Source organism: Lepisosteus oculatus, chromosome 2 (assembly GCF_040954835.1).
Source record: "Lepisosteus oculatus isolate fLepOcu1 chromosome 2, fLepOcu1.hap2, whole genome shotgun sequence".
In the NCBI taxonomy this organism is placed as follows: Eukaryota; Metazoa; Chordata; class Actinopteri; order Semionotiformes; family Lepisosteidae; genus Lepisosteus; species Lepisosteus oculatus.
Window position 1 is genome coordinate 57,085,318 of NC_090697.1, and position 27,993 is coordinate 57,113,310.

The window sequence follows — 27,993 nt, forward strand, 5'->3', positions numbered from 1 at the left end:
AATACGTTCACTTCACTTCAAGCTGCTGCTGATGAACTTGTAACATCTACAGTACTGTATATCCAACAGCTGTACATGTCAAACAATGTTATTTATTAATTTTTCAGGTGTGATAAATAGTATTTCTTTAACTTTGGTTATGCTGATTGCTACAGTATAGGTCCACTAATTTTACTAAACATTCAATATCGCCATGCACCAACAGCCCAAGTATATAGTAGTTCTGGTGGAGAAATGAGAATGTTCCCAACTGGATTAAGGGGGAACGTTTAGATAGTCAGAGTGGCATGGTGGCACAGCAGTTAGTATCGCTGCCTCACAGCACAGGGACCCTGGCTTCAATTCCCGAGGCGCTATTTAAGCGGAGTTCGTATGTTACCCCCTGGGTATACAGTACCGAGGCCCCCATGACCAAATAAAGGCTAACCTCGATAATCATTTTAAATAATGCAGACTACAGCAAAACGACTGGCTTTGAAAAGGGAATGAACGTCCGGAAGGAGTAGTGTAACTAGCTTGAAATGCTTCTCCGGACCTCTAACTAAAAGAACTAGCAGTGTCATCGACTCCTTTCGAACTGGGATCCTATCGCACGCACGTAATTTGTGTTGTCCCAACTCTTCCGTATCTGATACTGGGCCAAGCACATCAGGGGAGAGTGCTAACGCAGTCCCCCACTACGAGAAATTATGCAGCCGAAATTCCCACATTTGGGGAATTCGCAGGGGTCAGCACAGCCAGAGTGCAATGGGCCTCGCCCTGGGTGAACCCATTTTTAAGAACTTTATTTTCTTTTCACAGAAAAATACAGGGCATCACAAATTAGAAAGCTTTACATTAATATACATACTTAAAACAGTATATATGATCACATTTCATTACATTTTAACACGTTACCAGTTACATAGCAACAATTTCTTCTGTTCTGGTGCAAATCACATTCTTTACTTAAACATGATAATGTTTTTCACAGCATCTTGAGATACTGTCCTATGCCCTCTATTTCCCACAGATTTTCTGCTTCCTCTCTCCACAGATCTACATACTACATCCTACATACTACATACTACATAAGACATACTGGCAGGTTAATTAGCTTCTGGGAAAACTATCTCTGGTGTGAGTATGCGTATGACTGTGTTTGTGCCCCATGATGGACTGTAATCCCATCCAGGGTGTATCCTAACTTGTGTATCCCCTTGCTTGCCAGGTTAGGCTCTGGCTCCCCCAAACCCTTGTATTGGATAAACTGGTGAGAAAATAGATGGATGGATTTAGAGTGATCGTATTGTACAAGCCTTTAGCATTATAATGCATAATTTAGGCAGGGTTAATACCCCTTCTTTCAAACAGTGCCATGGGATCTTTAATGAACAAATAGTCAGATCCTCAGTTTAACATGTCATAAGAAAGATGCAACCCTGACACCACAGTGACCATGGTCACCACAAGTGGGCATTGGTTTTAAAATTCTGTTCTGAGGGAAAAGTGCCATGTACAGTACTTACCCACAAAACACCACCTGCAACGGGTATTTCCTAGGTGTCTCCTTTTGCAGTACCGACAAGCTTCTCTGAAATTACAATATCTGTACACAAACTGGTACTGTAACACTTCTTTGTTTTGCTTTTTTTTCAAATTTGGAGATTTTAGAATTATTTTAAATCCTCTAGAGAACTGATTGGCTGAAAAGTAGCTAAAGTAGGTTGACACCCAAAGAAGGCTCCACAGCCGAAACTTGTTTCTTTTTTTCTCTTTTCAACATGGAATGAACCTTTATTTGTTCCTCATGGCTGAAAGGACAGCTGTAACATAGGACCAGCAGACAAAAAAGGCCTTAAAATTGATAGAATACTGAAGATTATAAATACAATATGTGTTTAAATTACAAAATTGTTTTGTACTATATACAGTACTTGTATTATTGATTGAAATTACATGTTTACATTACCAATAGGTACAGTAGTTTTTACTAGGCTCTGTGCTGCACAGGCATTGCTCTTCTAAATACTGTATACAGTATGCATATTTTAATAATATTTGAATGATCACTTTTTGTATTTAGTTTATATATTATTGAATATTTCATATATCCTTCCGATTCTGAAATGGCATCTGATAAATAAATATTAATGTAACACTAATATGAATACTAAAGTACATGGTTTTAAATTGTATTTAATATTTATAAACATAGATTTATAGCAGTGTGAAGAACGCACACTACAAAACTCTTAGGGCGCTAGCAAGTGGAGGAAAGGACGTCTCATTTTCACATATGTCCTTCTGAAAAGTGCAAAAAACGTATTAAGTTTCTATATAAGACTGTACAAATGAAATTTGATAAGTGTTGCTTTCTGGTTTAATTGTAGTTTTTCTTGTTTTATTTCTAAAGGAATAGTATATTAATATTCTTTCAAAAGCTAATTGTTACAAGTTAACAATATACTGTATTTACAGAATGTATACTGTAGCTGCACAGTAGAACAGTGAAACCTAATTAATATTATAAGTGCCTAGCAGCATTATAAGTGTGCAGTTCATTTATACAATATTAAATTGCTAATAGGCCTGCTGCTGTAATGCCTTCTGGTGTGTCCTTTCATTGCCCAGGGGGAAGATTTCCACTGTCCCTTTTGTATGTGTAAATTTCATTGCTCCATAAGGCATTGTTTTCATGACACATTTGTTTGAGCAAATCAGTTAAGCATCATGTGGATCTATTACTTTACAGCAGAATCATTAATGTGACAACAGCTGAAGGCTTCACAGCCGAAACGTAGTGTTTTCTCTCTTCTCTTTACAGCATGGAATAAACCTATTACTTGTTGCTTTGCATCTTAAACAGACGTCTGACTTGAGAAGTCTGATGTCTTTTGTTTTCAGTTGATTGAGTTTGAAAATAATGCGATTACAAATGTACAATCTCTTCTTCTGTTTGTTCTTGTTTTCTTCTGCAGACAAGCACCATTGTGAAGAAGGTGGAACTAGTTTATTAAGCTTTATAATACGTATGTGAAAGATACTGTAATTTATGTCACAAAGAGTTAATTACGTAAACAAATTAAGGAAGAACACATACAGTAACTGTTAAAGATGTTCCTAATTCTAGTAAACTCTTTTTGGGATGGGAGATTCTACAGCCTGTTGAATTTATAATATAACTAAACCTACTAATATATAAGTATAATATATATATATATTCTAATTAGGTGCAATTATCAGCTTTTTAATTATTTGGAATTGCTTATTCTTTTCTCTTTTTAAACCCTCTAAACTTTGAATAATTATCTGCAAATCAATTCAACTCACCTCAACAGCCCTTGTACCAGCACAGAAGAAAACCAGAACTGCACACCATCTTCACCAATGAGCCCACAACAGAGCTCATTCAGAGCAGGTGAAAGCTTGGGGCCTATCAGCAGCACCACTGCAAGATCAGAGGTCCCAGTGCTTTGTGTTGTTTGGAAAACCAAATATATCATGGCAGACTTAAGCCCATCCATTCTAGGCAGTGTCTGGATAGCTGTACATACACGTCTGCATTGAATCCTCATTATAGTGACACAGCCTGAGCTTGAATAAGTAGTGTCTGGACTATAGGGCTCATCCTAAAATTACTTTATTAGTTTACTAGCTCTCAGGAGCGACAGGACCAGCACTTCAAAACCTTTTCACTCCATTTCGATTTGTGTTTGTGTCATTAAAATAGCTAATGGTTTCAAATCCCATTGACCTGACTATATTGAATAGATCTTTAAAAAAGCATTGTTTGAAAACAATCTAAAGATTTAGGGTATGCAAATGTTGAGAGGAACAGTTAAAATAAACACATCAGAAGCACAATGAAGCCCTAAATCAGCCAGGCGAGGATAATTGAATTCATTTATTTATGTGCACATCAAAGGTAGAAGTTGAGCCTTTTAGTACTTTTGCTGCAATTCGTTTATTTCATTTCCTTCCTTTTTGTTCTCTTTGTGTTTTTTCCTGCCCTTTTTGTGGAGCAATCACCTTTAATATTCTTGTGATGACTACTGCTGTAGAGCTGTGTTTTTAAACAGTGCTACAGTACCCTTTTGATATTGGTTAGGTATATGCGTCCATCTATTTTCTTGCCACTTTACCCAACAAAGGATCGTGGGGGAACCATAGCCTATCTCTGGAAACAGATCAGTCCTTCACAAGGCACACGCAGACAGAGACATGCACACACATTCACAACAGGGCAAATTTTCCCAGAAGCCATTTAACCTACCAGCATATCTTTGGACTATGGGAGAGAACTAGAGCACACAGAGGAAACCCACAGAAAGAACATACAAACTCCTCACAGATAACCCAAGTCTGGAATCAAACCCAGGGCCCCAGCACTCCAAGGCAGCAATGCTAACCACTGCACCACAGGGTTGCCTACATTGATATATAAAAACACTAATAAAATGACAAGGATGTGGTTTGTCAAAGAATCACTAGCTAGACAGAAAGACTCCCAGTGAAATTAATACACTACTATGCCTGTGTGCTGAAAAAAAAAAAGTCAAGTTAGGTATTCCTTTGATTACCAGGAAGACTTGCCTATGAATAGTTCAGAGCTTTAAAAATGGCCTTTACAGGAGGTTTGTAAAACAGAACACGAATCAAAAGCATACATTTCTTTCTATTGTGGTAGAATCATTCATGTTCCTTGCAACAAAGACCTAAACAAACAAAAATTACATTTGCTGCACCCTGCCTGTAGAATACAGAGGGAAACCTGGCCTGGAAGCTGTTTGAAAAGAGAGTCCAAAATAAGACAGACTTACAGTAAATACAGTACTGCATAATTGATAGGCGTTGATCGTACTATGTGGGGACCTCTGTCTCAGCAATACTTTATTTGCAATACCCTTGCAGGAAAATAAAATTTACAGTTTTAGCAAATGTATGGTATTGCTATGAATGGTTTTGCCCCTATTTGTTCAACTTTATAAATATTTATTGACATATACAAAACACATTGCACAAACATTTATGAGACTTATGCATCACCTTTTTATATATGATCCACCACTTTTAGCAGAGCTCTGTAACGTTTGAGATACAGGCTGTAGTTTGATCACTTCAAAAACAGGGAAGCATCTAAAGTAATCAATGACATAATCTATGACATCTCTCATCATTGTCCATTGTTCCTGTGTTATGCAAATACAATTAACAAAACAACTCACCAAAATACTTGGTACATTAGCTGTATTTGTCTTAAATAATGCATTTTTCTTAAATAATGCAAAAACAAACACATAAATAAACTATGCACAGGTCTCCAATGTTACTCTGCAGCACAAAAATCTCAAGATTCTGCTGGTAATGAGAAAGGCTGTACATAACATTTGACATTTGGAGCCTAAGCAACGAGCTGCATTTCAGTGATTTGTAAAAATAACCAAGCTTAATCTTAGTCACCAGCAAAATATTGTTTTAGGCTTTCATTATGTTTTATGGCTATCCTCCAGCTAATTGGAAAAATCCAATTATTTTTCTGATTGATTAGAGGGTTTTGGAGCAACTAATCAAATCGAATTTTGTATAACTAAATGCAGAATTTTTAAAAAAGGCTTTCTAACAGCCCCACTGAATTAAGTTTCAAGATGGTTTTTCTTCTCTTAAAGATTTAACTTTAAACTTGCCAGACATACTGTCCAGTATTTCAACAATCTTCATACATTAGCTTCCCATGGAGCTTTGAAAAATTACAGTATAACTTTATTTTGTTATTGCTTTAATCTTAATAACTCACTATCAGACCTGTTTTATGACCAGCAGTTTTATTTTCATATCAGTTCTGAATGCGGTATCTTTTCATCTATTCAACTAGTCACTGAAGATTGATGATTTGTGATGTAACAGCTGTGGACATAAATAAAAAGTCTGAGCTGGAGAATTGATTCCACAAGCAGTGAATATTACATTACTAGTGTTTTATTTATTTGATATTTTTTCAAGGCCACATACAAATAAACCTTTTATATACACTATTAAAAGTGGGAAACTTTGGAAACAAATATAAAATACATAATTACAAAGAGACAAACAGGAAATAAATTACATGTATTTCATTTATTCTAAAAGCTTACTGCATATTGGGCTTTGCACATTGTTTTACATACAGTACCAATGCATACAAAATGTAATATTTATGTCCATTCATCAATCCATTTTTTAACCACTTCATTCAGATCAAAGTTGTGGGAAAGCCGGAGCCTATGCCAACAAGCAACAGGTGCTAGCCAGGATACATCCTGGATAAGAGCCAGTCTATCGTAGGGCACTCATGTAGACACAAACACACATTCACATTAGGGTCAGTTTTCCCAGAAGCCAATTAACCTACCAGTTATGTTTTTGGATTATGGGAGGAAACCGGAGCGCCCAGAGGAAACCCGTGTGAACATGGTGAGAACATACAAACTCCATGCAGATAGCACCCTGGGTATGGAATTGAACCCAGGACCACAGTGCTGCAAAGCAGAAATGCTAACCACGGCACCATCATATCATATATACCATACTGTTTATATACTGTGTACTCATTGTAAATTCTCTTCTCAATGATAGCTGGTGTGTGGTGATGCATACTGGCGAACTATGGCTACCATTGCATCAATTTAGGTTAGGCTACATATTGGTGTTGATGAAGGGAAGTCCCCATTACCCATTAAGCGCTTTGAATATATTCTCCAAAAAAAAGTGCTATATACTGTAAGTATAAGGAATTCTTATACAAACAGTATGCTCCATTTTGTTTAAACGTGAATATACACATTTATTGTATTATTATATAATTTACATATAATAACATATAATAAAATTGTATATAAAGTTATTTTGCCCACAAAATTATTGGTTGAAATACAGATTAAAAACTACAGTTCAGCTATATCCAGAAATAAAATCCCAATAATTGTTCTTTTTGTAGTCTGACAAACCACGCATTCAATATACTGACATCTTTAGCGTTTCTAAATTCGAAGATATTGATTGCTTTAAGGAAATTATCCTACCAACAGAGAGCGCTAGTAAACTTGACTTTTTCCAGGTGTGCGCAAACCAGCGGCACGTAATCGAGTAAAAAAGTACAGATCTAGTCACGGTAAGGATGATTTAGAGACATTTGCTTCGTTTAATTATTTTTATTAGTGTATAATTGTATTTCCCGCAGGCAGAAACTTTAACTAAGTAGCCTGTAATGGAGCTTATAGATGGTAAAGTTATCGATTTTTAAACAGTAAACAGTTTACTCAAAGTTTTGAACTTCCTGGATGTACAGTACTGTAAGAAGGGGCTACTGTACCGTACAGTATGTCAGATTTATGATAAAATGGTGTTTCATTAGTATAAACTAAGTAAGCTGTACAATGACACTTCCGGAGAACTCATTTAACTTTTTTGAGCAGTCAGTATATTTTATATAATACGATGAAACGTATTTGAGTCATAGCTCAAGGTGATCTACGTATTATGTCGCATTCTTTTCGCGTGAAGCCGTGTAATCATACAGTAGATACAGGTGTTGGCATTCTCTTTCTATGACAAATCCTGTATTAGTTCACTTGAAATTGTGTTTTCTGTGTTATCTATACATAATGGTCGTAAAACGTAAAAAAATATTGACACAAATACAGAAAAAAGAAAGGTACATTGACTATAACAAAGGGTAAGGGTTGAAAAAAGGTTTCACCGAGGAGACAAGGCTACGGAATGCAATATTATGAAGGACCACTAGGTGGTATATTTGTATAGCTAATACTATCCTAACAACTACTGTTAACCATTATATGAATCGATCTTTTACTTTATGAATATTTTTCCAATTTAGTCCTCTTTTGTTCCATAAATGTCCGTAAATCCCCAATATAGTGTTATAATATAGAGCTATTGATCAATACATATCATATTTATGTATCTTTGCATCAGAAAGAAGACTTTCAGAGTGGTGAGGAGGTAATTCATGTGAACTGATCTGCATCACTGAACACTGAAGGTGAGACTTGCACTCACTGTACACCAGTGACACCTTCTTTTCTAGTGTGCCCTAGAAAGGCTGTTAGAACATGGGTCAGGTAAGGGCTCTGTGGCTGCTTTACTGGATATTTTTGTGTTTTTCAGTCAGCAGAATCATATATGTTGTGTTTGATCAGGTATCTGTCTGAAAAAGAACAACATTACATTATATTACTTATTTTTCATAGAAAAAAAGTATTTACATGACACATACAGTAATAAAATGCAGCAGTGGTTGTCTTATTGTTGGCAAATATTCATCAATTGATTGCAAAGAAAGTGAGCTCCAAATGTAGAACACAGTCAAAACTTTGTGTTGGCACTTTCTTTCTACAACAGTATAATGTACTAATTTTGAGTCATTAACATCGTTTTTAAACTGCACCTATTTGATAAGAATGTCCTAATAACTTGTTGTAAGGATTTTTAGACCTCATTTTAGGTAAAATGACAGAATGCTTTTTCTACAGCTCTATATCCTTGCTATGATGAATGATGAACTGTACAATACATTTAGAGGAGACAGTGTTTTTAAATAAGTGTAGTTTACCAGCAAATTTATGGTCAATATATTAGTATTTCTGAAAATTGTCTTATTCTCTTTTGCATTTAAACATACGTATTCCAGTAATAACATCTTATGGTTCTCATGACAGAGAGCAGTGATATTCTGCATGTCTTCATCTAAGGACTCAGGGATTTATTTTTATTATATTGATTTACCCTGATTTAGAACAGCAGTTCAGCTTGAAGAAAGCTAAATAAACCTTAAGAGTATACACTAGGCAAAAGTCTCTCACTAGAGAGAAAAAAAAACTTTCTTGTGGAAGTGTTTCACTGTGTAGCATGCAGGCATATATTCATAATACTGTACGTATATTCATAAAAATCAAACATCCAAGCTTAAAGTGTTATTTTAACAAAGGTTTTGAATACATAGATTTAAACTGGTACAGATGGAACTTCCGTGAAATCACACAAAGGATCTAGGTTTTAATCGTTCCTAGTGCATCAAGTGCTCATAGTTATTGCTTTGTAATCCATGAAAATATCTGCCATATGGTTCCAATTCTGGTTTTATTTACTGTTTTTGAAGGGGTACGGAAGCATATTTTTAATAGTATATGCATGTGTTTTAAACAATAGAAACAAAGTAATCAGGTTAAAAAACAGACTGGACTTCATTGATTTATCCTCAGATTAGAATTGTATAATTTACCAATTTATGCCTCTCATAGACAATATAGTTATTAGACGTAGTATCTGACCTTTATTTTGACCTACAACTAATATAAGTGTGTTAGGTATTGAGCATGCACTAAGCTCTGACCTTAAAATTATGAATCATAAACGTAATTATTGACAGTTACTGAAAAACACACAGTCACAAGTCACAAAGACAGATTATGTGGGTATACAATGCTGGGGAAAATGTGGTTTTGTGTCCTGAAACTCACTGTACTGAACAGGCTTTCTTCTCATTTATTCAACAGAGCTCCACAAACACCATAAAATAAAGATTTCTGATGGTTCTTTAAGTCAGACGGGAGCTGAGCATATGTCAAAGGCAAGTATTAATGTGTTTGTCAGTAATTTTCCTGTGATTTGATTAAATGCTAACAAACATTGACATCGAAGCTAAGCCTGTATTGCAGCCAAAGTGCAAAGTGTGACCTAGTAGAAAATAGCCATGTCCTCTCATCCTCCAAGACAGCAAGCCACTTCTTATTTCAGCCTGATTCTGCATTGTAAATAGCAGGGCTAAACTTTCAGCAGGCGTACCTGTCCTGAGGACTTAACCTGGCTTAGCTGATCCAAGTGATGGATGTTGCTTTAGGCCAGACAGTAAACTGATATACTGTAATTGTCAATCGGGAAAGATCTGGGAATGGGTTACGTCTCACAGATATTGGACAATAGAATAGTATGATACATTAGCAGTACTGCATAACCTAGCACATTTCACTTATACGGTATCTGGAAATGATTATTTTTCTGAGAAAGGTGTATTTCCACTATTTCTCACCTCCAGTGTTTTCTCCAATGCTACTTATAGGTTTGCTTAAAGGTTACACATGGTGTGGTTTGCATGGAAGGTACATGGGGCAACACCCCACCACCACAGATGCAGTACTGTATATTTAAGCCCTAAAATTAAGATTGCCAGTTTTGCATCACCTTAGTGTGTGATTGAGTAGTAGAGAAGGGAATATAAATCTGGGAGTTCTAGACTGTGGGAGTGTTCTAAGTTCTATTATCACATGACACTTGTTAAGGATGAAAAGGCATGGAATAAAATAATAGCTGGTTGTTAGATTGATGTGAAAGTTACCACTGCATGATCCAACTGTGCTCCTGCTTTTTTTCTTATTATAGTGACATGGTAAATAATATGCTTGGATTCCTTCATTATGTCTTACTTCACCTAATCAGGAGATATTTTTGAAGTAGTTAAATAAATCCTAGGATTAGGTTTTATTTCCCTCCCTGTATTTTCCAACCTAGGAAGCACAGGAAGAAACACAAATGCAGACTACAGGAGTAGCAGAATGCAGATATTTGTGGCCACAAACTGTTCCCAGGCCACCACAGAATACAGACATTTCTTGTTGCATTAGGTACTGTTATGATTCAGTGTCATACAGTAGGTGAAGCTGTGGTCTCCTATAGCTGCACCATGACTTATTATTGGAAATTGCAAGGCTACAAAGGCTTCATCTGTAGGCCATCACAGGATTTCCAGCGACAAATTATTTAAAGCACTAAAAAGTAGATTGAAAATGCTGGAAGGCACACTTGGTTGCAGATCTTTTTTTACTTTTTACTGAAATACTTTAGGTGCTCCATGGTATATTTTAACCATTTTTTTTCTGTCTCATAGCTAGAGCTATAGAACTCCAGTGAGAAATCTGTCTACACTGGTCATTGGCTTTTTTAACGGATATTCAGTAGCCAAACCTCTACATTTTCTTCAAAAGACATAACACAAAATGCACCGTTGGTTAATATTTTATTGTTTGACTCTAACATCCCAGAAACTGACTTTATATGGTGTGTTGGCTCATAAGCAGAAAAATACAAAGAACAGACAAGCTCTTTTTGCCTGGAGGAACATTAGAGTACACTTTGTTTGGTTTACTGTCTGCGAACTGTGGATATTTATCCTTAATTATCCTTTTTCTCTCAAAACCAGTATGTGAAAATTCCAGCTGCATTTTTGTACGAAAGGGTAATGTACATTTGTTGATCTGTTCTTTTTTTACTTTTGAGTTAAAAGAGCTAACATAAACAGTGACCAACAAAATAATGTGACTTTGAATAAACACACATAAGCACATGTTTAGTGGGAAAGATGATTTTGAAAACAGTTTTAAAGGAATTATCAGAGAAAAAGACAGAAATTCTTTCTTTTCCCTATATTTATAAAATTGCCTTTCTAGTTTTAAACTTTTCAATGACTTGTGTTGTGGCTCTAAAAGACAGATAAGTCATCATGCTGGTGAAGTATTGGTGTATATGATACAGCTGAATCTAGATTTGGCTTTCAACTGAAGTTCAAGAGAAAAAAACACAAATTATTAAAATGGGATGCATAAGCGGAGTGATATTGATAAATAAATACCTTCCAAGTGTTTATATAAGTTATGAAAATGTCTATGACTATTCTACTACCAATGTTCCTGTGAAAGGACTTCTCAAATTTGATTTTTAGAAAGGAAACTAGGAATGAGACACTCCAGGCTGTACTACATTTCATAAAGTCATTTCCTATCATTCAACCTGTGGAAGACTTAGAAGAAACTTTCAAATGAGGAGCTGCATCAGTGTGCATTGGCTGTAAAGGAACAAGTAAAGGATGATTCCACTTGAAAAGTGATGCTTGTTTCCCTGAGATCTGGCTTTCTTGTCTAGATTGACTATCAGCACCTAGGTCTGACTGTATTGCTCCAGCAGTGCCAGGCTCTGCAGCAGCCCCTGTTCTGTGAAAGACAACAGGACCAAGTCATCTACATAGAGCAGGAACTTGATCTCTGTGTCATGTATTGCGAGACCAGGAACTGCAGACTGTTCCAACATTCCTGCTCATTGATATAGATATTGAACAGTGTTGGGCTCAGGCTGCAGGCCTGTCTCACCCCATGACCTTGGGTGAAGAATTCTGTCCTTTTGTTTTCAAATTTCACTGCACATTTGTTCTCTGAATACATTACTTTAATTATGTCATACACGTCACCCCCTATTCCACTTTAGTGAAGTTTATTAAACAGTCCTTCGTCCCCAAATCGAGTCAAATGCTTTCTTGAAATCACTAAAACAGGCAAAAAAAATGTCTTTGTCTTTTTGGTGGATGTGTTTGGTTATCAGTGTGTGTAGGATGTAAATGCTATCAGATGTGCGGTGATCTCCTAAAAAGCCAATCTGACTTTTACTCAGGACATTGTATTCCATAAGGCAGGTCAGTATTTGCGTATTCAGCATACTGCAAAATATCTTCCCCAGATTACTGTTCACATAGATGCCCCGGTAGTTGTTGGGATCGAGTGTGTCTCCACTCTTATATAAGGGAGTGATCAGTCCTTGATTCCAGGCCTCAGGAAAACATTTGACTTTCATGAAAAGTTTGAACAGGGCTTGTTGCAACTTCGAGCTGCTGTGTCTCAGCATCTTGTTGCTGACTCCATCTTGGCCACAGGCTTTGCGTGGTCTAAGGGCCTGGAGTTTGTCCAGTAGCTCCCGCTCAGTAATCAGTAATTTTTGTTGTCTTTAATAGTCAATTCCAAAATATTGAGTTTTTCATAAATGATGTATTGGTCTGATTTGTTTGTATTTGGAAGCATTTGGTACAGATGATCAGGTATATGTAGCTGGATGTGTGCTTCAATGTGTTGTTGTTGAGTGTGAAGTGATACTTGTTTTCCTGAGGTATGGCTTTCTTTTGAAAAGCCATAACTCTGGTCTTGTCCAGATTGACTGTTTCAAAGTACAGTATGTTTGCCAGATTGTTCCATTTTGGATGGCCCATCTGGTTTTGATTTATCTAAAGTGTTTCACTTCTCCCAGAAGCAGTTCTGATTTAGTGACTCCTCAATTTCTGAGAGTTATTTGTTTATGTGTGTTTTTCTTTTCTTTTTCAGCATGTGATTGTAATGTTTTACCATTTCACAGCAGCTGAGGCACAGATCTGTGTTGTGTGGTTGTCTGTGTTTTTGATTCGGGAGTTTTCGTTGTGCTTTTCTGATGTTGTTGCATCAGAAATCAAACCACTTTTCTTTTGCTTTTGTTTTTTGGTGGTGTTTTGCTTTTGTTGTTTTTAGCTTAGATTTTGATGCTAGTTTGTGAAATAGGTGATTTAGTTTTTGTGTGGCCAAGTTGATGCCTATTTTGTTGGTTTGATACAAAGTGTTTACAAATGTGTCTAATAGTGTCTGGATTATCTCACTAGACTTCTAAAGCTCTCATCTCATTTGTACAAAGGATACGCAGAAGCCCACTGAGGTGGTTGGTTGTAAAAGAGTCTCCTTTTGGACAGTGGAGGATGTGTATGAGTGGGTTAAAGGACAATACCCCTGCCACCAAGCAGCCTTCCTGCTAGCAATTGAGAATCATGCAGTATCAGGTAAGTAATAGTCACAGACTGTAGCACTGATCACTGTGAGAGAGTTCAGTAGTCCGCATCAGTAACAGGACAGTGAGGCTCCATGCTGCCGGCCTTAGAGTGTCAGAAGCCCTCTGCTCACACCTCCTAGACATCACACCCGACTGGCTTGGCCAGACAGAGGTTGCGATGTGCTCGTCAGCAGTGGCATCAGGTCCTCTTCAAGGATGAGTCACTTTTCACCCTGTTCCACGCAGACAGGAGGGCCAGAGTGTGGAGGAGGAGGTGTTGCGTTTCTTTTTTCCATCAGTATATATTACAAAAAGCAAACACAACAAAAGCAGTTTCCTCTCTATAACACAAGTGAATAGCTAAGCTGCTTACCTGCTTCGAAACACACACGGCTCTTTCCAAAACTAAAGTTTCTCAAGAACATTTTTTTTCCCAAAATACTCTTTTTTAGATTTTTTCAAAAACTCAGTCATTGTCAGTTGCTTCTTTTTCTGCACCTATGTACAGATGTTCTGCTAGATTCCCAGCTGTAGAGTTGATGGCCAAACTAGTGACCTCAGCTTCCTTCAACCAACCAATGGTCTTCCTCCAGATGGTCAGGTGACGGAGGATGGCAAGTCATTTCTCATTGCCATCTGGAACCAACATTTTGCCTGAATGTAGTACACTGTTCATTGCTCTTATCCACAGGTGCTTGTCAGTATCACAACACGTTTAATACTACTAACAATGAGTGTAAGAATTAATTTCCCTAACAACCATGTTTTCATGTATTTTATATCTTTTAGGCATTAAATGTGTCTCTTACTGTCCTTGATTAACTGAACATTATATACAGTATTTACATGTATTTATTGTAAGGTATAGTAAACCTATTGAGACATTCTTTCTAACATCCAGAGAAATTTCTGTGACAAAATCTAGTATGCCCTGGTCCTTTTCTTCATCGCATCATAAGTAATGTTTATTTTATTATACAACTATCCCCCTCACTCTACTGACATAACTGTACATGTACAGTAACATGCCCTGTCCAAAAGATATTAAAATGATAGCTATGTCAGCATGCATAAGCTGTAAAGGTTTATTCTGTGCTGAAAGGAAAAGAAAAGAGATACAACGTTTTGGCTGTGAAGCCTTTATCAGGTGTGTGAGGTTCAGGTACACACACCTGAAGAAAGTTCCACAGCATAAACATCTCTTTTCTTTTCCTTTCAGTATGGAATAAACCTTTACCTGTTCTTTCAAATTATAAAATATATATATACAGTAAGATACTTAATGCTAACAAATCTATTATACTTTAGAATGTGGAGAAATGTGATACTGTCTGAAGTGTTATACAGTATACAAAAAATATTGTCATCTTTCATTTTTTAAAGTATCACTTTTTTAATCCTTCAAGTACCTTTAATTTGTTTTGCTAAAAATACCAAAATAAAATACAAAATATACCCGAAGGTAAAATTATTCAATTTAATTAAGAGTCCAGTTTACCTTTAAGGTAATAAGTATGGAAAATAAAGATTGAAAGGACAAGTTACATACTGTATGTAAGGCGTAAATGAGTTGAAAAAGGTAAGTTGTAACGATGCTCTGTAGAGGTGAAAAGGATCCGATGCAGATGCAGGAGTCGCAGGGAGGTAAGTAAACGTACCGAGCAAATCCAGGAGCTGAGCCGTAGTCCGAAGGCGAAGGTAAGTCGAAATCCGGTAAAGGCACTGGTGGCGAACAATCCAAAACGTGAGACAGAATCGTAGTCGAAAGGAGAGCTTCAGGGTCAAATCCAAAACAGGCAATGATAGCAAACAATCCAAAGGGCGAGACGAGATCCGAAGTCCGAAGGCAAAAAGTGCAGGCAGAATTCCAGGAAGGCAAAAGAGGGGTGAGAACGCTAGGCTGAGCAACAAGAAGAGAACCCAATACCGAGCAACGGGAATCAGGTGCGAATGGTATAAATAACCCGGCGTGCCGCACGGTAGAGCAATTGCAGGTGTGTTAACTCGTGCGGCGGCGCTTGTTAGTAGTAATCCGCTGCTGGTGCTGATTGGCTCGCTTACGTGTTGATCTCCGCTGGCTGGTGGTCGTGACAGTACCCCCCCCTTCACGGGCGGCTCCCGACGCCCGAGACGGCCGATTAGGATAGTCCCTGTGAAAGTCACTGATTAGTGTAGGGTCCAAAATATCCTTCTCTGGAACCCAAGATCTCTCCTCGGCACCAAAACCTTCCCAGTCGACAAAATACTGCAGGGTACCGCGGTTCCATCTGGAGTCAATGATCTTGTGGACCGTATAAGCCGGGCGCCCCTGAATGCGACGAGGAGGTGGCGGGCGATGTTGGGGAGCCGCAAGGGGCGAGCGGTAAACAGGTTTCAGGAGGGAGACATGAAATGAGGGGTGGATTCTGAGGGTAGGGGGGAGAGCAAGACGGAAGGTAACCGGGGTGATCCGGGAACGAATCCGGAAGGGACCAATATATCTAGGCCCAAGCTTTTTGGAAGGCTGATGTATAGGTAGGTTCCGTGTAGATAACCAAACAAACTGTCCTTTCCGAAAACGAGGGGCTGGTCTGCGGTGTCGGTTGGCGAATTTGGCGTGGCGCTGGGTTGACTTAATAAGAGCTGTCCTCGCCATTTTCCAGGTCCTTCGCAGTTTGGCAATATATTGTTGCACGGACGGCACTGCCGTGAGTGGAGGTGTGACAGGGATGAGAGTAGGCTGATAACCTAAAGAACAAAGGAAGGGAGAGAGACCTGTGGAGGAGGAGGTAAGAGAATTGTGGGCATATTCTGCCCAGGGAAGTAGTGATGACCAATCATCCTGTGAGCTGGAGGTGAAGGCTCTCAAAAAGGTCAGGAGGCTTTGATTGGTCCTTTCCACCTGACCATTGGCTTCAGGATGATAACCAGAAGTCAAAGACACATGAGTCCCTAGAGTTTGACAGAAAGCCTTCCAAAAGGCCGAGATAAATTGCGGTCCCCTGTCCGAGACAACGTCATCAGGCAAACCATGTATCCTAAAGACCTGTTGTACAAACAAAGATGCCATTTCCTGGGCTGTGGGCAATGCTGGGAGGGGGACAAAATGGGCTGCTTTGGAAAAACGATCGGAGACCACCATGATTACCGTATGACCCTGACTGTTAGGAAGGTCCGTAATGAAGTCAACAGCTATGTGGGACCAAGGGCGGTGTGGGATTGGAAGGGGGTGAAGGAGGCCAGCCTTCCTAGAGCGCGGAGTCTTGCTCCTGGCACAGACCGGGCAAGCCCGGACGTACTCTGCTGCATCAGATCGCATGGAAGGCCACCAAAAGTCCCTGGTGAGGAGGTCCAGAGTGCGTCTGCATCCCGGGTGGCCGGCAAACCGGGAATCATGTCCCCACTGCAAAACCGCAGAACGTAAGTTGTTCGGGACGAAAAGCTTATCCGGGGGGCAGCACAGAGGAACTGTAGTTCCGTTGAGGGCACGCCTGACCTGATCTTCAATGGAGCAATGAATCGCTGCCACGATTCTGTTAGGAGAGATGATTGGTTCAGGTGTGTCGTCCAGGTCTGGGGGGTCATGGAGCCGAGAGAGTGCATCAGCCCTCCCATTCTTCGAGCCAGGAGTGTAAGTGATGACAAAATTGAAACGAGAAAAGAAAAGTGACCAACGGGCCTGACGCGAGTTGAGGCGCTTGGCAGATTGAATATAGGACAGGTTCTTATGGTCCGTAATAATGACAAAGGGGTGCTGAGCCCCCTCCAGCCAGTGTCTCCATTCCTCGAGGGCCAGCTTGATAGCTAGGAGTTCCCGATTGCCCACATCATAGTTAACCTCAGCAGGAGAGAGCTTCTTGGAAAAGAAAGCACATGGATGAGGGAGGCGATCCTCTTCGAGGCGCTGGGAGAGGACTGCACCAACCCCATGGGCAGAGGCGTCAACTTCAACAATGAAAGGCCGGGAGGGATCCGGATGCCGTAGGAGAGGAGCGGAGCTGAAGAGACGTTTCAAGCGCAGGAATGCCTGGTTAGCCTCCGGATTCCATTTACCCCGACTAGGACGGTTGCGGGTCAGAGCCGTAATGGGCGCCACCACGGAGCTAAAGTTCCGGATGAATCGCCTGTAGAAGTTGGCAAAACCTAGAAAGCGTTGGATTTGCTTCAAATTACGTGGCACAGGCCAATCATTGATAGCCGCAACCTTAGCTGAGTCCATCTCGACTCCAAGGGGAGAAATAATGTAGCCCAGAAAGTGAATCTTAGAAGCATGAAAAATGCATTTCTCAAGCTTGGCGTAGAGCTGGTTGTTGATGAGTCTGGACAAGACCTCCTGGACGTGATGGACATGTTCCTGAGGGTCGGTGGAAAAAATGAGGATGTCATCCAAGTATACCAAGACAAATTTTCCAATAATGTCCCTGAAGATGTCATTTATGAAGGATTGGAAGACTGCCGGGGCATTAGCGAGTCCAAAAGGCATCACCTGATATTCATAGTGGCCGTGCGTGGTCATAAAGGCTGTCTTCCACTCATCCCCTTCACGGATCCTGATTAAATTATAAGCCCCTCGTAGATCTAGTTTTGAGAAAATGGAGGCTCCACGTAGGGACTCCAGAGCGGCTGGGATTAAAGGCAAGGGGTAGGGATGTTTGACTGTAATGGAGTTCAGGCCTCTGTAATCAATACACGGCCTCAAGGAGCCGTCCTTCTTCCCTATGAAGAAGAACCCAGCACAGGCTGGGGACGAGGAGGGACGAATAAAACCAGAATTCAGGGCCTCCTTGATATAATCCTGCAGCGCTTCATTCTCCGTCTGAGTGAGCGGGTAGATCCGTCCTTTGGGTGGGAGTGCTCCTGGAAGCAAATCTATTGCACAGTCATAGGTGCGGTGAGGGGGGAGCGATAGAGCTTTCCGTTTGTCAAAGGCTTGCTTCAAATGTGCATATTGGGGGGGAATAATAGAGTGTTCTTCCAAGAGGTTTACTGAAGCAGCAACCTTGAGTGGAGGACGACAACAGTTGTCACGACAGGCCTGGCTCCAGGCAATGATCTCATTCTTGGCCCAGGAGATGTGGGGATCATGCTTTTTGAGCCAGGGAAGGCCCAGGATCACAGGGTAAGCAGGGGAGTCCAGGAGAAGGAGTGAAATGTCCTCCACATGAGTGGCACCAACAGTAAGGGATAGGGGAATGGTCTGCCAGGAAATACGTCCAGGAGCGATCGGTGACCCATCCAACGTTTGAATGCAGATAGGGGGTGAAAGCGGAGCAAGAGGAATATCCCACTTCTTAGCAAAAGAGGCATCCATAAAATTCCCAGCTGCCCCTGAATCCACCAAAACCGAAAGGGGAAGGTGCGTGTCCATCCAGGAAATCTCAGCTGGGAATAAAGGCCCTGAAGAGGATTGTGAAAAAACAGCACTACTGACACTAACAGTAGGCAGTGGGGGAGCTCGAGGTGGATGTGGGGGTCTCAAAGGACAAGTAGCGAGCAGGTGACCTGACGCAGAGCAGTACAGACACAGCCCCTCCTGACGGCGCCCTTCCTTTTCCTCCAAGGACAGGGGTGCATGTGGCAGGGTGGGCGCCACGAGGGGAGGACCCATGGGCCGCACTGGTCTGCTTCCTGGGTGTCTCTCCGCTCTCCGCAGCCGAATGCGAGTGTCCAATTCAACTACCGCAGCGATAGCCGCCTCTAGAGACCAGGTTGGTAAGGACATGAGCACCAGGTGGTCCTTTAGATCCTCCGAGAGACCCTTAGCGAAGAGGCAAACCAAAGCTTCCGGGTTCCAGGCAGACTCCGTGGCGAGGGCTTGGAATTCAGCCACATAATCTTGCAGTGGTCTGTCGCCCTGGCGAAGAGAGGAAAGCCGAAGGCAAGTCAAATCCGGGTTGCTTTGAGAAAAACGCGCCTGGAGACGGTCAGCGAAAGGCTGAAAGTCAGAGAACAGCTGCTCTCCTCTAGCAAGCAATACTGCAGCCCAATCCAATGCTTTGCCTGTGAGCAAGGAAAGTGCGAATCCGATCCTCTGTCGAGAAGTAGAAAAACGCTCAGGCTGCAGCTGAAAAGCCAGGGAGCACTGGGCAATAAAGCCCCTGCAGCCTGCAGGATTGCCGTCATACTTCTCCGGGAGAACAAATGGTAAAGTTGAGGGAGTGGTGGGCGGGGCCGCGGTGGTTGGAGCAGGTGTTTGTAAAAAAGGCGTTGTAGGAATCGGTGCGGGAGCCGGCGAAACAGGGGAAGAAAAAAGCCAGGCGACTTGGTTAGTGAGCAGTTGGAGAGAAGATTGAAGCTGGGCGATGGTCTGGGATTGCTGCGGGAGAAGGGAACGAAGGGTCTGTGCGTCTGCGGGATCCATAATCGGGCTCGGTATTCTGTAACGATGCTCTGTAGAGGTGAAAAGGATCCGATGCAGATGCAGGAGTCGCAGGGAGGTAAGTAAACGTACCGAGCAAATCCAGGAGCTGAGCCGTAGTCCGAAGGCGAAGGTAAGTCGAAATCCGGTAAAGGCACTGGTGGCGAACAATCCAAAACGTGAGACAGAATCGTAGTCGAAAGGAGAGCTTCAGGGTCAAATCCAAAACAGGCAATGATAGCAAACAATCCAAAGGGCGAGACGAGATCCGAAGTCCGAAGGCAAAAAGTGCAGGCAGAATTCCAGGAAGGCAAAAGAGGGGTGAGAACGCTAGGCTGAGCAACAAGAAGAGAACCCAATACCGAGCAACGGGAATCAGGTGCGAATGGTATAAATAACCCGGCGTGCCGCACGGTAGAGCAATTGCAGGTGTGTTAACTCGTGCGGCGGCGCTTGTTAGTAGTAATCCGCTGCTGGTGCTGATTGGCTCGCTTACGTGTTGATCTCCGCTGGCTGGTGGTCGTGACATAAGTATCCTTTATTTGTGCACTTTAGTCAGTAGAAACTAATGATATAAGAAAAGTTACTAATCATAAGGGATAATCCAAAACATATATAGAGCTCATTTGGTTTGCTAAGAGCTTTTTGGTCCAAGCATTTTGTACACCTGTTTTTTAAAGTGTCTGGGATGTTTGAGCTTCTTGCTCTAGTCATTCTTGTACTTCTGTCTTGTTTGAGGCACATTACTGCAGTGCTAGAACCTGAAGTAAAAACATGGAAGGCCTTTAATAGGACTTAATCTCAATTTTATAACTATATTCAGCCTTTGATCAGGTTAGCCTGAGACTTTATTGTATTTTTTATCTAACGTTCCCTGTGGGTTTTGTTTGTTCCCAGTTTGTTTAAATGAACTGTTACTCTTGATTCACAAGGCCGGGCTCTGCTGAGGATAAGTAAGAACACCCTGGAAAGGATGGGAGTAGGGCCAGAACAGCACCCGGAGATCCTTTATGGCGTGCTGCTCTTGAGACTGCAAGAAGAGGTGGAAAACCTGAATGACATAGTGTCTGGTAAGGAGGGAAATCACTCAAAAGGTTCTACTTCAACTATGAGAAACTCATAGAAAAAAAAAGTTAGTGGGAAATAAATAAGGGTCTCAGGATCCCTACTTTGCTTTCATCTAGTCATAAAAACATATGGTATAATCTCCTTCCTGTTTGCTGCCTGTCAATTTACCACCTCCTCTTTCACAGTCTCTATATTGATTATTTTTACTTAAGTTCTTAAAACTAAAAAATCCATAATTTTGTTTGTCTCCAGCAAAAAAGCAACAGTCTTTTTTTTTACGTACACAGGTTAAGGCGTATTATCCTTTTGAAAGAGCTGTTAATGGGGCGGAGCTGTGGCTCTGTGGCTAAGGATCTGTACTTGTAGCTGGAAGTACTAGGCCCTTAACCCCAAGTGCTCCAGGGGCGCGGTATAAATGGTTGACCAACCCTCCTTTTTTACGTAAAAATCCTGGCTCTGACCACAGGCTTCTCTCTGTGTCTCATGGAGAGCAAGCTGGAGCATGCCAAAAAGATACATTTCTAATGCAAGAAATTCTATATGGCCAATAAAGTGATCTTCTCTTATCTTATAATGATAAGCGATTTATAGTGGCACCAGGGATCTCATGCATGCTATGTACTGTACTGCATGTGGTAGCTACATTTTTCTTGCAGTTCTACGTCTAAATAGATCATTCATATATTTATTATTATATACATTACATAAATGTAAGGTCTTCATAAAATGGACTTACTAAATTAGATATTATTTTTGCAAAGAAAGTTCAAGTTCAATGAACAGTGAAGCACAAACAAGAGGGCACAAGTGCAAACTACAGTAGAGTATGTGAAAGTGAATTAAACAAGGATGCACTACTTTACCCATTGGGTTGTGGTAATATAGAACAAGCTTCTCATTCATGTTGTTGAAGCTGATACCCTGGCTTTTTTCAGGAAATGGTTAGGTGAGATCCTTGGATTAATTAATTACTAATCACCAAATGGTCAAATGGCTCTCATTTGTAACTTTTCTAATCGTCTTAAGAACAGTTTAATCTTTTTACACAATATACAATAAGCTCTGTCTTGAAAAATTGTGATATAATTTGTATTCAGAATGCAAAACAATTTTCTGGAAATCAAGTTTCAAATATTTGGTATAATAAATACTATCCAGTCTATGCTATGGAGTTAGCAGAATAAAATTGTTGAAAAAATCAGTGAATAAAACTTTTTGTGTACAGTATATAGCAGAATGTTAATTTTAATAAAAACATGATTTATTAGTGTCTTCATTGTAATAGTCTACTGTAGCAAAACCTCTGTAAAATTATATAAAGTTATAACACTGTGACAGATTGGATCAGTATAAACAATGAGCAGTCTTGGACAAAGTACAGAAAACTAAGAACATCTTCTTGAAAAGGCTAATGCACATCTTCAAACAAATTGGCACAGCCGCTAAGTAAAATACGAACATTTAATGTGTTTTTCATCAGTACTGTGAAAAAGCAGCTCCTTTGAAGCCACTTCATATCAGCAGGCATGAAAGAAGGTGGAATTTATAATGGAGAATGTTGTGAACAAAATGTGTTTTGGGATAAAATTGTTTTAATAGAATACCAAATTAAATGAATGCATCTGTAGTGGACATCAAACAAACAATATCACGATGAATTTTGCAACCGTACAAGGATTTGAACACCGCTAAGATATTTAGAGGGATTTGTGTGCTTTGGGGTACTAAAATGGTAGAACCACAGAAACACAGTTTTCCAGCCACACAACCACAGTGACTGGAAACACAGGGCCAGGATATAGCCCTGCTATTACCTCTTTATAGTGATAGGGGGCTAGTTTGAACTTTTAATGGGGATGTTAAACTTCATATAATTCATTTGTGAGTAGGAGTTGTAAACCCGTGGCCAGATCCATTCCTGGTTTATATAAACCATGTTGTCTAAATTCCTCTGTAGATTTACAGATTCTCTGAGGAGGCATTCCTTACTCAGTTATTGTTTGGTATGCAGGCAAAGAATGTAATGGAAACCTCCAGAGTGCTTTCAGTACTTAAATGTGATTAATTGCTGCATTTTGTGTCCTTCTGCTTTTTCACATTCTTAATAATCATACAGTACTGTATGTTGACATTGAGTGATTTTCAGAGCCATTTGCTCCAGAGAAATATTTGTCAGTCTGAAATTATGAATTGTGAAAGACACACATCCTCAAAGAGTAACAGAATAGAAACAAACTGAAAAGTTGATTCTGTTTAACATAATTTTGTACCACTGGCTTAATTAATTGGAAAAACAGGAGAAAATGTATGCATGTGAGAGTTGTGAAATTTGCTCGCCTTATACACTATTTCATGCTGTTTTATGTTAATACGAATCATTCAATTAAGTCACACTTTTTCCCTGAATGTGTGGTAAGCCATTTGGTTTTCCTTTGAATGGAGCATTGCATTAATTGAAATGACCCATTTGTGTAAGAGTATTTTGTAATAAAAGCTTGGGAGGGATGAACCAAATTCTCCTTTACTTATGCTGATCTAAACCATTATCCTCCATGATGTTACTTTCCTAAAATCTATAAATGTTATGGTATCCCCTACCTTCCTTGCTTTCATATGTTTGCATTCACTGCTACTATGCCAGTGTTACTCTGATAATTTCTTCCTCTCTATTTTTTAATTTCTTTGCTGAAATAAAAAAAAAATTAGCAATTCAGGCAATTTCAGGCTATTTTTTAAGTTCTTTGCTGCTTCATTCTCTCCTTGAAATTCTCCACTATTTTGTGATGGATTCATCTCGTTCTCATTCCACTGTTTTTGTAGGAGCCCATCCTGCTTCCAATATCTGCTTGTGACATGGCGGTTTTTGTCGCTGTCTATGGAGTGACACAGTAAGCGCGCTGAACCTGTGTAGAGATGCACTCGTCACATACAGTACCAAATTCATTTAGATTTGAATACAAATAGGCTTTGAGTTGATTTTCAAAGTTTATTTTTTTAACCTATAGTAAGTGTGGATTTGGCTTTGCTTTCTTTTCTAGAGCGTTTCACAACATGACTGGCTGTGCCATGAAGAAAGACTTTTAATATACTTTCATTTCTGTATTGGAAAGAGAAAGGTTTCAGACCCCTCAGAATCACTGACCTGTAGAGCACAAGGAGATTAGCTCCTCTGAGGGGTTCTGTGCTTGGCCGTCTCAGTGTATCAAGTACCCCTTTCAGCTTTGTGTTTCTCTTTCTTTATAATGCTCAATAAACTGCCCAGCTGCTTTTACAAATGGCCAGACCAATAACTTACTAAGGGGAAACATCCCATTTAACAGGAGATGAAGTGCAGCCTTCATCTGGACAAAATACCATTATAACAGACATAGCACTGATTTGGGATAGATAATGGTTTGGTGTATTACCCTCTTGAGACCTTGTCTGAATTAAAATGGAGAGTAAGTAAATTAGTCCAGAGTTTCCTGCAGTTGTGCATGGTTATAATTTGGATAATAGCTTGGTGTTACAGTTACCTATTACACAAAACAAGGGGAAGTAATGAGAGAGATTGTTTTATGAGTAGTATAGGCACAAAGTAAAAATCTATTTTTTTAGGTTGTGCTTTTAAACTAAGGGGGGTGGAGGAATAAACCACGTATTTCTTAATATTGTAAATTTCAGAAATGAATCTTAACCTTTATATAGCCTACTTAGTAACTTAGTTGGCCTGTCCTACTACAACAAATTGGGAATTGTGTGAAGTGGAGTAAATGACTGCTGGGAGTACATATGGAAGTGGCACCATGGGAGCATGTTCACATGGACAACAGCAGTGAATAATAACCATGCACATTTGTGATATGTTCTATGTGAACACAAGCTGACACCGTGACATATGGTGTTCACATTCAGGCAATGTGAAGCTCTCTGGTCCGTGCTGCCTCTGTCCTTTGGAACAGTTCCCCTTGGTCCCGTTTGCTTTTGTACCAAATGTCAATTTGTGTTTTTACATACCATTCCAGGGGGATTGCCCATGATATAAAATGGTATAAAGTATAAAGACTTTTGTGTGCTAAGATAAAAACTGAAATGCCATTACTGTATATGGCAGTGGAACAAAATGGCCTGCACTAATCCTATTTCTAGGTCTCGCGTTTTCAGTTTCCCAGTTTAGGATTTTCTGCTGTTCTGTGCCAAAACATTTTTTTAAACCGTATTTTTTTAAAACAGAAATTGATATTGATTCTACAGTTTTTACTAGGAGAACCATGAAATAAAACCTTATTTGATCAAATGCAATTGAATTTTCTGTGTTATATTGCTTATTGTAATTATATTGAGAATATATTGTCGATTAAATTTAAAGCTAAACAACATAAGAAATAAGCTGAAAAACTATTTAGTTCTTTTCACAATTATTAAAGTATTTATCTGTCATTCGTGTGAAAATCCATTTATCTATCCATTATCAGAAAGCCACTAATTCCTGGAAGTTCAGGACAGCTCTGAAGTAGACTAGAAGCATAGAGCACAAGGTGGGATGTACTGTAGGAAACATATTAAAGGTAGAATTTAAATAGAGAAACCAGACAGGATGTCCTTGGGAGGACCATGAGGAATCCACATGAGAAACATGCAAACTCCACATGTAAGACATCCCCAGGTGGAATTTAAAAATGTTTTGAGGCTACAGTTTTACCTCTCATGCCATCATGTTACAGTACTCTCACTGCCACAACACTTTGTCATACTGTAGGTCAGTCTTGTATTCAGGCTTATAGCCATATTTAAATCTGAGCTGTCTCATGATACAATACTGCAAATGCTGCAAACCATCAATCCAAGTAATTAAAAATCCACAAGATCTTGAAACCACTGTGGATTACATCTACAGTGATGTAAAGTGTGTTCTGAAACAATATGACACCTTCAATATTATAATGTTCAGGAGTACCGTATGTACAGTACCTAAGAAGTACCCTTTTCTTATGCATAAAGGTGTATCGTTCATATAAATTAAAATTTCACTTTTTTTTGTTTTCATCTCATCCACAGTGTGTGTGGGAGAAGGACATTTATTATACAGTATGCACATTGCAACATAATTAAACAGCAGTGGGTTAAGCTGTAGCAGATGCTCACTTCTGGCTTGTCTCTGCATTTTATTTACAAATAAAACAATCTTGTAAACTTGGGGAACTTTTGCAAGTAGGATTTTGTGAATGACAGTTGTCATTAAAGTATAAGAAACTATACTTATTCACAATAAAATTAGTACAATTGTAATTTAATCGGTCAGGAAGTTATCGTCTCCAGAAGTTCACATGATAAATTGTTGCATTGTTTATAGGATATTGGGACTTGATTAATTCTGAACTCAGACTTCCTCAGGTTATTTATTCCAGTGTGAATGGGCATTTCAGTTTCATAAACGTCAATTTAAAAAATGGCCAGTACTTTGCTGCTATTGGATTAAAGGCCAGCCTTGTGCCAAGGGACAGACAGCCTACTTAGATTAAAAAAATAGCTTTAGTATAATGTCAGGCAAGAAAAACTATGGGTGCATTCTAGTTACTGATTTAAAGAAAGACTGAATTAACCGTAGCAACAGGATTATTCAGTACCTGTGTTTGTTGTTAATTCTAGGGAGTAAGCAAATCATGTTTATTTAAATTATTGAAAAATGTAGGGAAATGGTCATTGTGGAACAATATGTTTTTACACTTGAAGTATTTTGACAAAAATAAGGATATATGTTAATACAGTATAAAGCCATAAATTTAGTGTGTTTCTTTCTAGGCATGCAATTGCACATTATAAAATGTATTGTACATGTGTGTACCATTAATTCCAAACCCTTTCTGATTTATCTGTTCACTCCTAATTCCCCCACAGCATTTGCTATCTAACTGTTTTTGGAGATGTCAGAAGGAGCCCTCTGGTGCACTTGGAAGCCTTGTTCAAGAAACAGAATTTGCCTGGATTGAGAAAGGAGGGGCCCAGCCTGAGATGATACCATTAAAAGATAGAGATACAGTATTCAAAGGGTTATAAAAGACCTACAGAACAGATGCCACAAGATTAAGGAAAATAAAAAAGAAGATCCAGTATTTATTAAGTTAGGATTTAATAGTAATGAATTTGTGCCATTGAGTCCAGAAAATTCAGACTGTTATGACAGTTGTTTTAATTTCATATTTTCATTATGTCTCTGTAAAGAATTTTGGAACAACATAGAAAATACCACAGTGCTATGATATTAATTGACATTGCCTTTTAAATTATGTCATCCAGTCATTCCCAACCAATCCATTATTTTGGATTTCAAGGCAAATAGTTAAGACAGTCTATCAGTTAAATAACAAAAAAAGTCACCAATTAGAGTAAATATACTGTACAGTATGTGTTCTCATGTTGTTCACTGATTTTACAATAATAAAAGGCCATCTGAGATAATTCTTTATATACCACTCTTGCTTACATGTAGCATGCAATTCACCTGCTTCACAGACTGTGCCTTTTAACCTTGTAATCACCTTTCTTTATCTTTCAAATCTTTTAAGTACTGTTGGAGTTAAAACTGTAATAGTTGTATGGTCACTTTCCGAGAAATCCTAAAAACATTTCTATCATATCAAACATCTCTGTTGACTCAAGATTGTTTTTTTGTGATTTTCACTTTTCCAAAGTCTATTTTTTGAATGACATATCTATGCGGATGTAATTGAAATTGCTTGAGATGTACATCACCAATTTTGATCGTTATGAAGGTACTGTAACAAGTGATGCTTCTCCTCAATACATTCTTCTTCCTCACATTGTTAAAAGTCCAAAAATACACATCTGGCACTTGTGATAAGCAAGTGAAAATGAAGTATTCAGGATTTTCAGAACCTACTGTCATGCCAAACAGGAATGTTTCCACGTATTACAAGTGTACTGTATGTTAAGTTTATTAA

General features: G+C 39.2%; 1 protein-coding gene and 1 non-coding gene across 4 annotated transcripts; one reads left to right on the forward strand and one right to left on the reverse strand.

Moving 5' to 3' along the window:
* Positions 1-649: 649 nt before the first annotated feature.
* LOC138226648 (U1 spliceosomal RNA) lies at positions 650-809 on the reverse strand. Its single transcript, XR_011184616.1, has one exon. It is a non-coding gene; the product is annotated as a U1 spliceosomal RNA (small nuclear RNA).
* Positions 810-7,055: 6,246 nt separating this feature from the next.
* On the forward strand, positions 7,056-27,490 carry LOC107076976 (sterile alpha motif domain-containing protein 12-like). Of its 3 annotated transcripts, XM_069179661.1 has the most exons (7): positions 7,056-7,129; positions 7,954-8,020; positions 9,534-9,607; positions 13,516-13,657; positions 20,917-21,054; positions 23,873-23,940; positions 26,930-27,490. In XM_069179661.1, the coding sequence occupies exons 3-6, from the start codon at positions 9,599-9,601 to the stop codon at positions 23,902-23,904; spliced, it is 321 nt and encodes a 106-aa protein (XP_069035762.1). In that variant the 5' UTR covers positions 7,056-7,129; positions 7,954-8,020; positions 9,534-9,598; the 3' UTR covers positions 23,905-23,940; positions 26,930-27,490. The 3 variants fall into 3 exon arrangements, with proteins under 3 accessions (XP_069035762.1, XP_069035766.1, XP_069035763.1); XM_069179665.1 differs by lacking the exon at positions 23,873-23,940; XM_069179662.1 differs by lacking the exon at positions 7,056-7,129 and having other exon boundaries at positions 8,010-8,099.
* The last annotated feature ends 503 nt before the right edge of the window (positions 27,491-27,993 follow it).

Coding starts and splice junctions, on each gene's coding strand:
- LOC107076976 (XM_069179661.1), top strand. Junction 13,658..20,916: donor TGAGAATCATGCAGTATCAG/GTAAGTAATAGT, acceptor TTGATTCACAAG/GCCGGGCTCTGCTGAGGATA. Junction 21,055..23,872: donor CCTGAATGACATAGTGTCTG/GTAAGGAGGGAA, acceptor CTGTTTTTGTAG/GAGCCCATCCTGCTTCCAAT.